Consider the following 15,074-nt stretch of genomic DNA (forward strand, 5'->3'; position numbering starts at 1 on the left):
AAAATTTAAATATATAACCATACATGCATCCTCTTCATCCAATATAGCTGTCATCTTGTTATCAACCCCCCCCCCTTTTTTTTTAAGTGGAACAATTTTGCCTTCTTTTCACTCCTTCGGAACCTGGCCAAATCTATTTAACTTACTTTTTTAACTCATGTTAAAGAAGTAAGTTAAAGCTGTGATATACCATCAAGTCCTACAGCCTTATATGCATGATGTTTACTTCATTCCTCATATATCTCCTGCTTAGAAAGTAGAACTCGGGGAAAAAAAAAAAAGAAAAAAAAGTGGGGCAGGTGTCATCCCTGGAAGCCAAATAAGGGTGAGGTCAGGGCTCTGCTCATATGCGAGTGAATGAAATAAGCTATCAATAGATATGGGTGTCTTCAGTGCACTTATCATATCCACTGGAGAGATTCGTTGTACTGGAATTATTATGAACAGAACAAGTAAGGCTATTAGGCTAATGACTTAATTACATGTCCTCCTGGCTGGTTTGCCTGTTTTGCAGGATGAAAAATCAGTTTCCAGGAAGGGGGAAACTCTTCTTCTTCTGCAGCTTTTCCCACTTAAGCAGGGTCACTGTTTGTAGTGAGTCTCCTCCACAACCTCCTGTCTTGGGCTGTAACCACATCCAAGTTCTTCATTCTCAAGTCCTCCTCCACCAACTCTTCTTTGGCTGCTTGCACTTCCTCCTCCCCTGCACATCAATCTGCATGACCTTTTTTCCCACATACTCTTCCTTCCTAATCATCACATGACCAAACCATCTCAACCTTGCCTTCTGTATCTTTGCTCCTAAGTTTGCAACTTTCACAGTTCCCCTTACATAATCATTTCTCAGACTATCCTTTCTGGTCACACCGCACACCCACCTAAGCATTCGAGATGAAAATGCTTAGGTGGTAGCTACCTCCATCCTACTGATGTTATTTTTCCTCATGGCCACAGTTTCCATAGCATATGTCATAGCTGGTCTCACTACTGTCCTGTAGATTTTGCCTTTTAGATTGATCGGCACCCTCTTATCACATAGCACTCCAGCCATCTCTCTCTCCAGTTCCTCCATCCTGCATCCCACTTCCTTCTCAGCCTCACCATCTTCTTTCATTGTTGAACCTAAATATCTAAAGTCACTGACCTTCCTGATGACATTTCCTTCCAGCTCCAGATCTGTCTCCTGGCTGCCATCCACTTTGCAACACACATACTCTGTCTTACTTCTGCTCAGTCTCATACCTCTCTCTTCCAGTACTTTCCAGTTTGGCAGCCACTTCTCTTGATTCTGCACACAGCACGATGTCATCTGCATACAACATAGTCCAAGACACGTCTTCTCTCACCTCCTCTATCACCACCTCGATCACAATATTAAACAGAAACAGACTTGATGCTGACCCTTGATGCAAGCCAACTGTCACTGGAAAACTTTCTGTCTCTCCCAGGCAGGTCTGAACTCTTGTCTTCACATTTCTGTACATCTCCTGCATCAGCCTGACATATTTCTCCGGTACCTTCTTCTCCCCCAGACTTCTTGCCTTGGCACTATCATACGCTTTCTCCAGATCAATAAATAACAGATGTAGCTCCCGCTGCTTCTCTCAAAACTTTTCCATCATTTGCCGTAACCCAAAGATAGCTTCTGTCGTCGATCGACCAGGCATTAAGCCAAATTGCTCCTTTGCGATCTCTGCCTCCTTCCCCAGTCTTCATCAAGAACCCTCTCTAGGATTTTCATTGTGTGGGACATCAAGTTTATTCCTCTGTAATTCTTACAGTCTTGTGCATCCCCTTTACTCTTGTAGATGGGGAAAAGAGTACTTTCCCTCCATTTCTCAGGTATATTTTCCTGTTGACAAACTTTTATTAACAGGTCCCACAGCAGGTCAATTCCTTCTCCCCCCCCGTGCCTTCCAAGTCTCCACTGGGATCCTGTCAGGGCCCACTGATTTTCCATTCTTCATCCTCTTTATGGCCTCCTTCACTTCCACTCTACTAATGTTCTGCACTGTCCCCTCATAAAGCTTTCCATTTTCTCTGCGAGTCCTTGCATTTTCTTCATTCAAAAGCCCTTCAAAGTATATTCTCCATCTGTTTCTTATATCCACATCCCTCCTTAATACCCTTCTTCCAGAGTCTTTGATCTGCCTCAAATGTACGATGTCCTTTGATGCCTTATTTCAGTTATTAAAAAATCATTTTCTAGGAAGGGGAAACTTTGCTATCTAAATATGCTAGCTCATCTTCAAATGAAAAGTCCTCATAAAGGGTGCTTTTTTTTATGTCTTAGATGGAATTTAAAGCCTTTCCAATCAGAGGACATTACCACATCAACTGCATTAGAAGGCTGCTTTAAAACAAGGTATGATAGCTTCTCAAGCATTGAAAATATTCTATATCACATCAGTGTTCTAAAGAGTGGATTATCAGCATATCACTGTACTTCAATAATGACATGAAGTAATTAAATATTAGAAATCACATGACAGTAAGTACAATCTCAATTTAAGACATGCATACATTGCTGGCCTGATTGGCTGAGTGAGTAATGTACCCACTTTCCAACCAAATGGCTGTGCATTTAAATCCCACTGTGGGCATGGACGTTTGTGAAGTATTTAAGTGAAAGATGAATTTTATCATCCAGTGTGAGACCACTTTCCTTACTTACTGGAGGCCTGAAATAGCTTGAAAAAAAGTTTTTTAATCTCTACAGCAGGGTTTCTGAACTAAGTAAAAATAAATAAAAAAATACAAAATAAAAGAATAAAAAAATTCCTTAGCCCATCCAAAATACTGATTAACTACACATTTTCAACCTTTCATGGATGGGAGATGCATAAACAAATTCACAAGTTTCACAAAATACATAAAAGTTTAATCTAAAAAAAAAAATTAAAGTATGCAGTCAATACCTGTAATATAGCTATAGCTACATGCAATTCCATCACAACTGAGAGAAGGCCTAATAAACCAATACCCAAGAAATCTGAGCAATCCAGAAAATTACCTAGGAATCACAACATTTCTTATCACACTGAAAATCTATAACGGGATGCTTAACCAAACTGAACTATATGTACCTCTTCTACTCAAAAATCAGAAAACTTTGAAGAACAGAAGCACTGCTGAACATATCCACTATCTTAAAAAGTTGCCAGAAGGAGTAAGAAATAAAAGCCTTTCCTTGATCTTAAACTTTAGATTTCTTAAAAGCTTTTGATGCAATCAATAGACAAAGGATGTTCCAATTTCTCAGTTATGGCATACTCTTGAAAATAAAGCAGTATCAGAGCTGCCAAGCAGAACTATTATGCCAAGGTAATGGTTAATGGAGAGATGAGTGAAAGTTTTCCTATTTCCAATGAAGTTCTTCAGGGACTCTTTGGCACCATCTATTTTCATTATTACCCTTGATTATGTATTCAGACTAACAGGAAATGAGTACAGAATAATTCTCGAAGATTCGGCAGGACAAACCTACATAAGCAATCTCTGTTTTGCAGATGATGTATTGATTGACTCATGTTCAGACTGCCCAAAACCACTTAGATAATTTATGTAAAAATGCAGCACTGATCGGGTTGGCAGTCAATAGCAGTAAAACTGAAGTCTTAAAGAACAGAATAGAAGGAAATATTATGGCTAAATGACCACATTCTTGAAGAAGTAAATGATTTTTAGTACCTTGATTCCTACATCAATACTCTGACACAGTGAAAAGAAAACACAAAGCTCTCAATTCCACAAAAGTTTAATATCTGGAAATGCAATCTCATCACAAACACCAAAATTCATCTGTACAAAACCACCAGCCGAGCCATATTTACAGATGCTGCCCAGACATGGAACATCATTACTCAGTGAGGAGTTCATATCAATAGCTTTGGGACAACATGTCTTCGAACATCACTAGGATATATATGGCAAGATCACATTCCCAATACTGTCATTATTGAAGAAATAAATGCTGGAAGTTTTTCCACTTGGTTATACTATACTAGATTTTACATTTGGTTATACTATAAATTAAAGATGCCAAAAAATTATATTCTTGGTTTAATCCTTTATCAAAGTGTAAACCTTGGTATCATTTCTGAATCTGGCTCCCATTGATGAGACTTCAATAAAGACAAACTGGTCTGGGTAGTGACCCATCTCATAATGCATAGCATCATACATGTCTGTAAGGATATGTGCTTTGCATTATGGGATACTAAGGCAAGTGATGTGAAGTCATTAGTCTCTATATACAAGTTGCCCAGTCCAAAGTTTACTTCAGGTGTAAACTTTGTTTGCTTACACTTGGATAAAGGATTAAACCAAGAATATTATTTCTTGGCATTTAATTCTTGAAGAAATTCAGCAAAGTCTGCTAACAGAAACAATTTAAAAAAAAATCAACTGAAGTGGTTGGGAAACCAACTTAAACATCCACCTTCACCTGTGTCAGTGTTCTTCCTCTCTCAGGACAATTAATGGACACAGAGGGAAAGGAAGACCTAGGAAACAGTTTTGGCAATATATAAACAAACTTCTTTTTGAAGATGAGTCTCATGAACCATCTGACATTTACCAATTGGCACAAAACAGAGCAATGGGTCACTTTCATCTAATAGACTTTAACGTGATGATTTTTTTTTAATATAAATGTTTCTGTATATAGTTTGGGACAACATTCATACATGAATAAATGATTATTCAAAATCGATGATTATCACTGAATATGATACTGTTAAACCTATATTCTTACCAATTCGATCCCGAAGTACATTCAGATATTCCTGTATTGACCGAGTTCCACAAAATCCAAGACATACAACATATACTTCTGAATTACCAGGTTTACTTGTAGATGGCTTGTAAACAAGTACCTAAAAATAATACAACTGATATTCAAAATTGTCAATTCTTGACCACAAGGATTAATGAGAATGAACTATTTCAATTACCAACTAGTTTCGCCGGCTTATGCTGTCAGCTTCATCAGGGTACAATCAGGAAAGCAAAGAAAATGAAAATTACAAGCTAAATGTTAACTGGCAATTCTATTTCAATAACAAAATAGTGCACGTGAAACAATATGCGTGTCGCGGATATATGATTTACTTCACATGAAATATTCCGGTAATTGGATTGTATTTTTTTTATATAATAAGCCATATAAAACACAATGAATTGATAAAAGATCCGACAAGTTTTGTAAGTCGTTCCGAAAAGAGGAAAGTTACCTCTTTCCTCTTTAACTTACCTCTTCCGGGGAAAGAGGTAACTTAAAGTTAAAACACAAAGAAAAGAGAAATTATTAGTAATTGTTCATACTAAACAGTTGTGGCTGTCCGACTATTCATAAAATTAAAAATCAGAGTGCAGATTCAAAGTAATGATGAGTTACTTGTTGAGATGCATTTTGTAGTTTGCACTGAAGTTCATTTCTTGTTCTAATTAAAGTCTTCCATATGTCTGGTAGGATTAAACCTTGGTTCCTGCTGAGGTTATTTGTGGAACAGGCAACTGTAGCAGCTTCTTTGAAGATTCTGGAATGGTAGTTTTCTTCTATATATGGCATAAGGCTTTTATTCCATTCAATTGGTTGTAGAGAAATGGGAAGAAAGGGCAGAAATATCTTGTCTGTTGTTTCCTAACATAGCTGATGTGTTCCTTTTGTCTCACTTCGAAGCTTCTAGACGTCTGACCAATGTAACGTACACCACAGGAACAAGGGATGTTATAAACTCCTGCATGTTTGTAGAAAGGATTGGAATCATTTGGTGATTTTAGAAATTTCTGGATAGTTTCAACTGGCTTGAAGGTCACTCTAATACTGTGTGGTTTTAGGAGGCGAGCTATTTTTTGGAGATGGTACCAATGTATGGAATAGTTATAGTAGATATATATATATATATGTATAGATAAAATCTATGCATCCTCTAACTCCTAGACTATACGTTGTTCCAAAAGTACATAAGGATGGCTCCCCACTATGCCCAATAGTGGATGGAATCAACTCTCCAATGTATTTATTGTCAAAATATCTAGCTAAAATTCTACAACAACACATCCATAATTCAGATACTTATATCAAAAACTATACACATTTTATAGAAAAATTAAAAAACAACTCTATCTCTGAAAACGATATACTTGTAAGCCTTGATGTCACTTCCCTGTTTGCCAACATTCCAGTGGTTGAAGTTATCAACATCTTAGACAATTTATTCCCACAAGACGTCTCTTCATTATTTAGCCACTGTCTATCTTCTAACTATTTCGTATGGAAGAAAACAATTTACAAACAATTAACCGGATTGGCAATGTGCAGCCCCCTCTCACCCTCTTGTGCTGACTTATTTATGGAAGATCTTGAAAGTAAAATTTTATCTGAAATTAATCCAAAACCTAAGGCATGGTTCATATTTGTTGATGACATCTTTATCATTTGGAACTACAAAAAGGAAGAGCTATTAGATTACCTAAACAAAATCAATATGTTCCACCATACTATCAAATTCACACTAAATCTTGAAAAAGACAAACAACTACAATTCCTAGACATCATAATTAAGAAAAAAAGAAAATAATAGTGTCAACTTATCAGTTTATAGAAAACCAACAAATACTGGATGTTATCTAAACTTTAGCTCATCACACCACATCTCCCAAAAACTCAGCATTATTCACATGCTAAAGAAAAGAGCTATACAATTCACCACAGACCATAATGATCTACAAGAATTAAATAAAATATCAAACGATCTACTCCTAAATGGCTACCCTAGAAGACTTGTTAACAACATTCTCTTCTCTGATATACCACAAAGACAACGTGATGACACCCAATATATATATATATACTATAACTATTCCATACGTTGGTACCATCTCCAAAAAAATAGCTCGCCTCATAAAACCACACAATATTAGAGTGACCTTCAAGCCAGTTGAAACTATCCAGAAATTTCTAAGATCAACACAAGATTCCAATCCTTTCTGCAAACATGCAGGAGTTTATAACATCCATTGTTCCTGTGATCTAAGTTACATCGGTCAGACGTCTAGAAGACTCAAAGTGAGACAAAAGGAACACATCAGCTACGTTAGAAACAACAGACAAGATATTTCTGGCCTTTCTTCCCACTTCTCTACAACCAACCACATTATTGAATGGAATAAAAGTCGCCATCATCATCAGCAAATTCCTGCCATGAACCCTCAAGGGGGGTGTAGAGGATATGATAGTACTACATGAAAAAAAATTACATCATTATTAACTTCCTATCTACAATTTTCCTCCAAATCAGTCTGTTACTTGTCAAGACTCCAACATTATCAGATCTTATATTTCTATCGTCTAAGGCACTTTGTACCGTATCAACCTATATCTTGGTCTTCCTCTGGGTCGTTTTGCTGCCAACCTGGCAGAGAACACTTGTTTTGCTAATCTTTCTTCGCCCATTCTGTTTAAGTGACCATACGACCTGAGATTAGCTCTGCTAATGCATTCCAGGATGCTGACAATGTCAAGTTCTTTCCTAATATCCTCGTTTTTAATATGATATTGCCATTGATAATCTGTTCACGCCCATAATCTTTCTCAGAACTCTCATATCTGCGGTCTCTAGTCTTTGATCAAGTGTTTTATTTCTGACCCAGCTCTCAGATCCATAAGTTAAAACTGGTTTGAACACTGTCTTGTATACAGCTAATTTAGTGTTCTGACTAATTTCTCTCTTATTCCATATGAATTTATTCAATTGACTTCCCACCATACAAGCTTGGCTGATTCTGCTGTCTATTTTTATATTTAATTTACCATCTTCACTAAAAATCGTGCCTAAGTAGCTGAAATGTTTTACTTGTTCCACAGGTTCTCCATTTACAACACAGTTGACATTTTCATCGTCTTTGTCTTTTTATTGCTGACCTTCATACCATATCTATTACAACAGTTATTCAATTTAGTCAGGGAATCTTGCAGACTTGGAGCGGATTTATTTAGAAGTATAACATCATCCGCATAAAGCAAAGAGCTGACATTAACATCTCCAATTTTGATATGTTTAATATCACTTTTTTTCATAATGTGATACATATAGATAATGAATAACAGAGGGGATAATGTACATCCTTGACTCACACCAGATTTAACATTAAACCATCTTCCTGTACTTCCTTCAATTCTAACTGCTGACTTACAACTCAAATAAAGACTAAGTATTGCTTGATATAACGCCCCATTGACACCATATAACTGTAGTGTATTGAATAACTTTTCTCTTGGCACCTTGTCATATGCCTTTTCCAAATCAACAAATATTAAATACAGATCTTCGTTATATTCACATGCTTTCTCGACTATTTGTTGTAAAATGAAGATCTGATCCTGACAGCCTCTATTTGCATTAATAACGGTTGAGAAGAATTCCACAATTCTTCTCAACCGTTTCTCAAGTATACTTGCATAGATCTTGCCAGGAACACTCAGTAGGGAAATACCTCTAATTCTCACATTCAGTTTTATTTCCCTTTTTATATATGGGTACTATGAGAGCTCTACTCCAATCATTGGGAATTCGTCCCTCTGTCCAGGCCTTCTGAACTATGCAGTGCAGCCATTGCAACTCTTATAACACCATATTTCAGCATTTCTGGTCTAATATCATCTACTCCTGCTGCCTTTCCACATTTCACGCCTTTGACGGCTTTTTCTACTTCAAGTATGGATATGTATTCCTGACTACATGCCTGGTCAGTGTTTTTTTACCACTGTGCTGTCATCACTGCTTATTTCATTTAGCAGTTTTTCAAAGTAATTACTCCATACTTCAAGGATATCTTTTTCTCCCGTTTTCATGTCACCTATATCATCTCAAACTTCTTTTACAGCACTCTTTCCTCCATTCTTAAGCTTCTTCAACAACCTCCAGAATATTTTGCCACCTTCTTGATATTTATTTTCTATATTCTTGCCAAAGTCCTCCCATGACTTTTGTTTAACTAGGTTTACACAGTGTTCAGCTTTCTTACATTTGTCTCTGTATTCTCTAAGAGCACAAGCTGACTTATTTGCCAGGAACTTTTGATATGCTTTCTTCTTTTCCTTCACTGCCTCTTTAACTTCCTGTGTCCACCATGCAGTTCTAAATTTTCTATCCTTGCAGACAACTTCACCACATGCCTCTGTAGCTGAATCAGGGCTTTCTTCAAGGCTTGCCACTGAATCTCCAAGGTTTGATTCCTGTTCTCAAACTCTTTCATTTTTTTTTCAATTATCTTTCTGTATTTTAGTCTACAGTTCACATCTGAGAGCTGCTCAACTTTTATTCGCTTTAAAACTTTCTTACATGTTCTTCTTTTCAATGTGAAATTCAGTTTTATCCTGCTTAAGACTAAATGGTGATCACTTCCAATTTCAAATCCTCTGTACACTCTGGTGTCCTGCACCAGGGAGAAAACATCACTATCAACAATAACATAGTCAATGAGAGTTTTCTTATTCCTAGCCTCTTCTCTCCATGTGAATTTGTGCACATTTTTATGTTGGAACATGGTGTTAGTAATAACTAGTCCATATCCTGAGCAGAAATCCAACAGATATTTGCCATTATTATTAGCTTTGCACTTTTCTCCAAATTTTCCCAAAATATTTTTGTATGGCTCACAATCATTTCCTACTCTGCTATTTAGATCCCCAACAAGGACCAACTTTTCCTTTTTCATTGTATCAGTTGCATTTTCTAAAGCTTCAAAAAATTCCTCCACTTCTACCTTAGTAGAAGTGGAGGAAACGTTTGTGGGACCACAGGCACAAATAAGTCTCATTGTCCAGTTCCCCATTCTCATATTTGCCCACATTACTCTACTTGAGACTAACTGCCATTCAAGAAGATTAGCCTCGTATTTTGTGTTGAATACTATGGCTACTCCTTCTTTTCCATGATTGTCATTGCCTGAATATAACATTTTGTATTTATTGCTCAGAAAGATCTCACCAGTTTTTGTCTTTTTTGTTTCGGTTACCCCTATTATGTCGATCTGGTACTTATCTGGTAATTCCTCAGCTAGCTCCATTTCTTTGCCAATCAGGCTTCTTGTGTTGATAGTACCAATCTTTAATTCTGGTGATGTTGAGTTGGGGTGTGTTTTCAGATTTGTTCCAGTAGCTGACTTTTTGCTGTTCACCCTGGTTACCTGGCGAAAACAACAGGGACGCTGTTTAACCGGGCGACGCCCCAGCTGGCATGAAATTTTGTCATGTTTTACCATCATTTTTTTTATTTTGGAATAAAAGTCTTATGCCATATATAGAAGAAAACTACCATTCCAGAATCTTCAATGAAGCTGCTACAGTTGCCTGTTCAACAAATAACCTCAACAGGAACCAAGGTTTAATCCTACCAGACATATGGAAGACTTTAATTAGAACAATAAACACACAAGAAATGAACTTCAGTACAAACTATAAAATGCATCTCAACAAGTAACTCATCATTACTTTGAATCTGCACTCTGATTTTTAATTTTATGAATAGTCAGACGGCCACAGCTGTTTGGTATGAACTATTACTAATAATTTCTCTTTTCTTTGCGTTTTATCTTTAAGTTACCTCTTTCCCCGGAAAATGTAAGTCAAACGACTTATGAAACTTGTCGGGTCTTTTATCAGTTTATTGTGTTTTATATAGCTTATTATTTAAAAAAATACAATCCAAGTACCGGAATACACCATGTGAAGTAAATCATATATCCGCGACATGCTTATTGTTTCACGCACACTATTTTGTTATTCAAACAGAATTGCCAGTTAACGTTTAGCTTGTAATTTTCGTTTTCTTTGCTTTCCTGATTGTACCCTGATGAAGCCGATAGCATAAGTCGGCGAAACTAGTTGGTAATTAAAATAGTTATTCACCTACACTTGACCAATATGTAAATAATAGTTTATTCTCATTAATACAACTGATATTTGATATCAGTTGTATTAATGAGTCTCATCTGTCATCCATTCCTGGATGACAGATGAGATTCTTTCTCTTATTGATACAAGAAGAATGTACAAAAACAAAGACCTAGCCAGGTATACAGAAACACATAACATCATCAAGAAAAAAATACAAGAAGCCAAGGAAAATTGGATGAAAAATTTATGTACTGAAATTGAACTGCTTCAGAAGAAACATGATAGTTTCAATCTGTATAAGAAAATCAACGAAATTTCCGGAAAACTGAGGAAAAAGCAAATAGTGTCTCTAAGAGACGAAAATGGAAAAATAGTTCCAGAAGAAGAGAATAAAGCACAGCTTTGGATAAAATATGTAACAGAACTTTTCAATGATACTAGACAGACGCCTATAAATATAAAAGATAACATTCAAGGACCAGCAATCATGAAATGCGAAATAGAGAATGCTATACGAACAAGTAAAACAGGAAAAGCCAGTGGACCAGATGGTGTGCAAACAGAATTTTTAAAATTAATAGAACCAGATAACATCAAACTTCTTGAAAAACTATTTAATGAAATATATGAAAGTGATGAATTTCCATCAGATTGGCTCAAATCTACATTTATCACTATCCCAAAGAAACCCAAAGCGAATTCCTGTGGTGATTTCCGACTTATTAGTCTAATGAGCCAAACATTAAAAATATTTTTGAAAGTAATTCAGAATCGCATTTATAGAAAAAGTGAAGAAACTAAGTGAAACACAATTTGGCTTTCGGAATGGTTTTGGTACTAGAGAGGCTCTTTTCTGTACCCAAATATTGATACAAAAATGCATAGAAAAACAGAAATCTGTCTTTATGTGTTTCATAGATTTTGAAAAAGCATTCGACAAAGTCAGACACACTAACTTAATAGAAGTCCTTCAACAAACAAGGCTAGACGAACAAGACATAAGACTAATAACAAATCTGTATTGGAATCAGTCAGCTACCGTTCAATTAGACAACATTACCACCAGTGATATTAACATCAAAAGAGGAGTGAGACAAGGATTTGTGCTCTCACCACTCCTGTTCAACATATACACAGAGGTAATCTTTAAAAAAGCATTGGAAGAATGTCCAGAGGGAATCACAATAAATGGAAAGATTGTTAACAACCTACGATATGCAGATGACACCGTGCTAATTGCAGATAACATTATGGATCTCCAAAAACTCGTTGACAGAGTATACATAGAAAGCCAAAGAATGGGAATAAATATAAACATCAACAAGACAAAATACATGATCATCAGCAAACATCCAGCCTCATCAATGAAACTGACACTCAATGGGAAAAATATTGATCAAGTGTCAAGATATAAATATCTTGGTTGCTGGCTTAATGAACGGTGGGATCCAGAAATAGATATAAAGACAAGGATTGAAGTTGCACGGCAGTCCTTCATGAAAATGAGAACACTATTCTGCAATAAAGACCTAAACATGGAAGTCAGATGCCGAATGCTGAAATGTTACGTGTGGTCTATTCTGCTCTATGGAGTTGAAACATGGACATTGAAGGCGACAACCATCAAGAAAATCGAAGCCTTTGAGATGTGGCTATACAGAAGAATGCTAAAGATATCATGGACAGAAAAAATTACCAATGAAGAGGTCTTAAAATCCATTGGCAAAGCTAAACATCTTGTACAAATAATCAAGAAACGAAAAACATGATATCTTGGCCACATCATGAGAAACAGCAAATACCAACTTCTACAAACTATTTTGGTAGGAAGAATTGATGGCAAAGGAACTAGAGGAAGAAAAAGAATATCATGGTTTGACAACATCAAGACATGGACAGGAAAGAGCAGTGCACAACTTCTCAGATTAACACAAGACTGCAGTTTGTTCGCCAAGATGGTCGCTGACCTTCGATAGAAGATAGCACAATAATAAGAAGAAGATTTGATATCAGAAATGAAATCATTTTTAAATATAATACAGGGTGAGATAAAATCATGTGAACAATTTCTAAATTTTTTAATGAAGAAACAATTAGAATTATGAAAATGCATACAGAGGGTTTAATATACACTTATAATGGTTACTGTGCTGCCAATTCAGTGCAGAGCAAGATGGTGTAGATGGAGAGTGCACTGCACTTTGGTGTCCTGGAGTTTCATTCCATATGCATTTAGAAGTAAATATGAAAATAACCTTTTAGCTGGAAATTCCATTCATAAACAGAATCATAAATTTCAGATGAGTTGCATCACAAGTCAATGACATGGTGGTGAAGAGGAAAATGTACTCCATAAAAGTCTGAATTCTGCTAAAATACCCAGCATGCTCTAGTTGTACTGTTTACACTTAGCACAGGTCATTACAATGAACATGATCTGCTACACATTTTGCACAGACACGACGGCCTACATTGAGGGGTTTACAACACTCACTGAAATCCAGTGCTGACAGGAAAGCCATATGTCAGAAAGAGACATTTATATATCAAATTCCTGACATAATATCCTGTTGCATATCCTCAAGGGGGTATGCAACAGGATATTATGATAGTAATAATAATTATTTTCAATGCTTTTATTAAAGTATTTCTCTCTGTATTCTCTAAGCCAGGGTTTCCCAAACTGTGTTCTGTAGAACACTAGTGTTCCGTGGAAGATGAATAAGTGTTCCGTGAGAAGTTCCTGGAATTTGTTATTTTAGTTTTCTAAGCATTTTTCATGAATAAATATTTTATAATGAAAATTTTCTGATGAGAATAATATTTGTGAATATGTTGAAAAGCTCGCACCTAATAACATCGGTGTATCATTAATTTTCACACATCGAAACCTTTCAACATTTGGGAAAGGGAATACTGCTGTTTATGACCGGTCATAAAAATTGCCTACAAGTGGATTATAACAATGGGCAGCATATCCTCTGTTCTCAAAATGGAAGGAAATGACATCTGTGTATCAAATGTCAGTGAGCAAGCAGCATATTTTTAAACATGAAAATATTCATGAATTATCGTTAATTTTCACACATCGAAATCTTTCAACAATCGGGAAAGAGAATACCGCTGTTTATGACTGATCATAAAAATTGCCTGCAAGCCGATTACAACAATGGGCAGTGTATGTATCCTCTGATCTCAAAACTGAATGAAATAACATCTGTGTTGCAAATGTTAGTGACCGATAAGCAAGGAAGTATAAATAATATTTTTCCACTGAAATTGAAGTTCAAGGTAGTCTGTATCTGGTTTTCAAATCTAGTAATACTGAATACTTTCTTTGCAAGTTCGTATTGTAGGGTGAAAGCGCTTGTTTCGAAACCATAGTGCCGTGATTTTTCAAAAGTAATAGGCCTACAGATTTAAATTTTGATATGAATAAGAGACAAGGGACTGTTTAATTTTGGTATTAAGAAATCTATTATTGAAGGTGTTTGTGACGCAACAGATAGTGAGTCATCCACCACCAGCCTACAAAGCGATCTCCAGGATGTACAAAAGGAGGGGGAAACTACGCACACACGAGAAATCTGCATTCATTCGTAAGTACTTATAATATTATAAATTTTTGGTGATCAGAATGGGATATGTCAATGAAAATCAGCACAAATTAATTTAATGATGTTTATGTTTAACTGATGTTTAATTATTACATTATGAGGAGAGGTCTCATCAGTGAGTAGGTAGACCTGGAAGATATCAAAGCTTAGTGAAAAGATTTGTTGTTTTATAGCCAGTAAGCGAAACTAAAGATCAATAACTACGATCTATAAGTTTCATGCTGATAATTTTTCGGCATGAAACTTATAGATCGTAGTTATCGATCTTTAGTTTCGCTTACTGGCTATAAAACAACAAAACATGTTTATCCCCTTATTTTCTATATTAAGGTGCCAGAAAACTAGCCATTTGGTAATTATCTTAACTAAAATATAATTACACCTTTATGGTATTCGTATAGTGAAGGTATATAAGTTCTTTTCACTAAGCTTTGATATCTTCCAGGTCTACCTACTCACTGATGAGACCTCAAAAAAGGTTGAAACCGGTTTGGGTAGTGACCTCTCCTCATAATGTAATGACAGTATTACATCTCCTAGGAGCTGTGTTTTAC

General features: G+C 36.0%; 1 protein-coding gene across 1 annotated transcript in view; it reads right to left on the reverse strand.

The window, feature by feature from the left end:
* The window catches only part of aft (cap methyltransferase 2), a 163,225-nt gene that overhangs the window by 90,406 nt on the left and 57,745 nt on the right, over positions 1-15,074 (reverse strand). Inside the window, exon 5 of the mRNA XM_090404767.1 lies at positions 4,757-4,877. Within this exon, the coding sequence (XP_090260893.1) occupies positions 4,757-4,877 (121 nt within the window). The remainder of the gene's footprint in view (positions 1-4,756; positions 4,878-15,074) is intronic.

This window comes from Typopeltis vanoorti, chromosome 15 (genome assembly GCF_054136105.1).
Source record: "Typopeltis vanoorti isolate ZY-2024b chromosome 15, IOZ_Tvanoo_1.0, whole genome shotgun sequence".
NCBI classification, from domain to species: domain Eukaryota; kingdom Metazoa; phylum Arthropoda; class Arachnida; order Uropygi; family Thelyphonidae; genus Typopeltis; species Typopeltis vanoorti.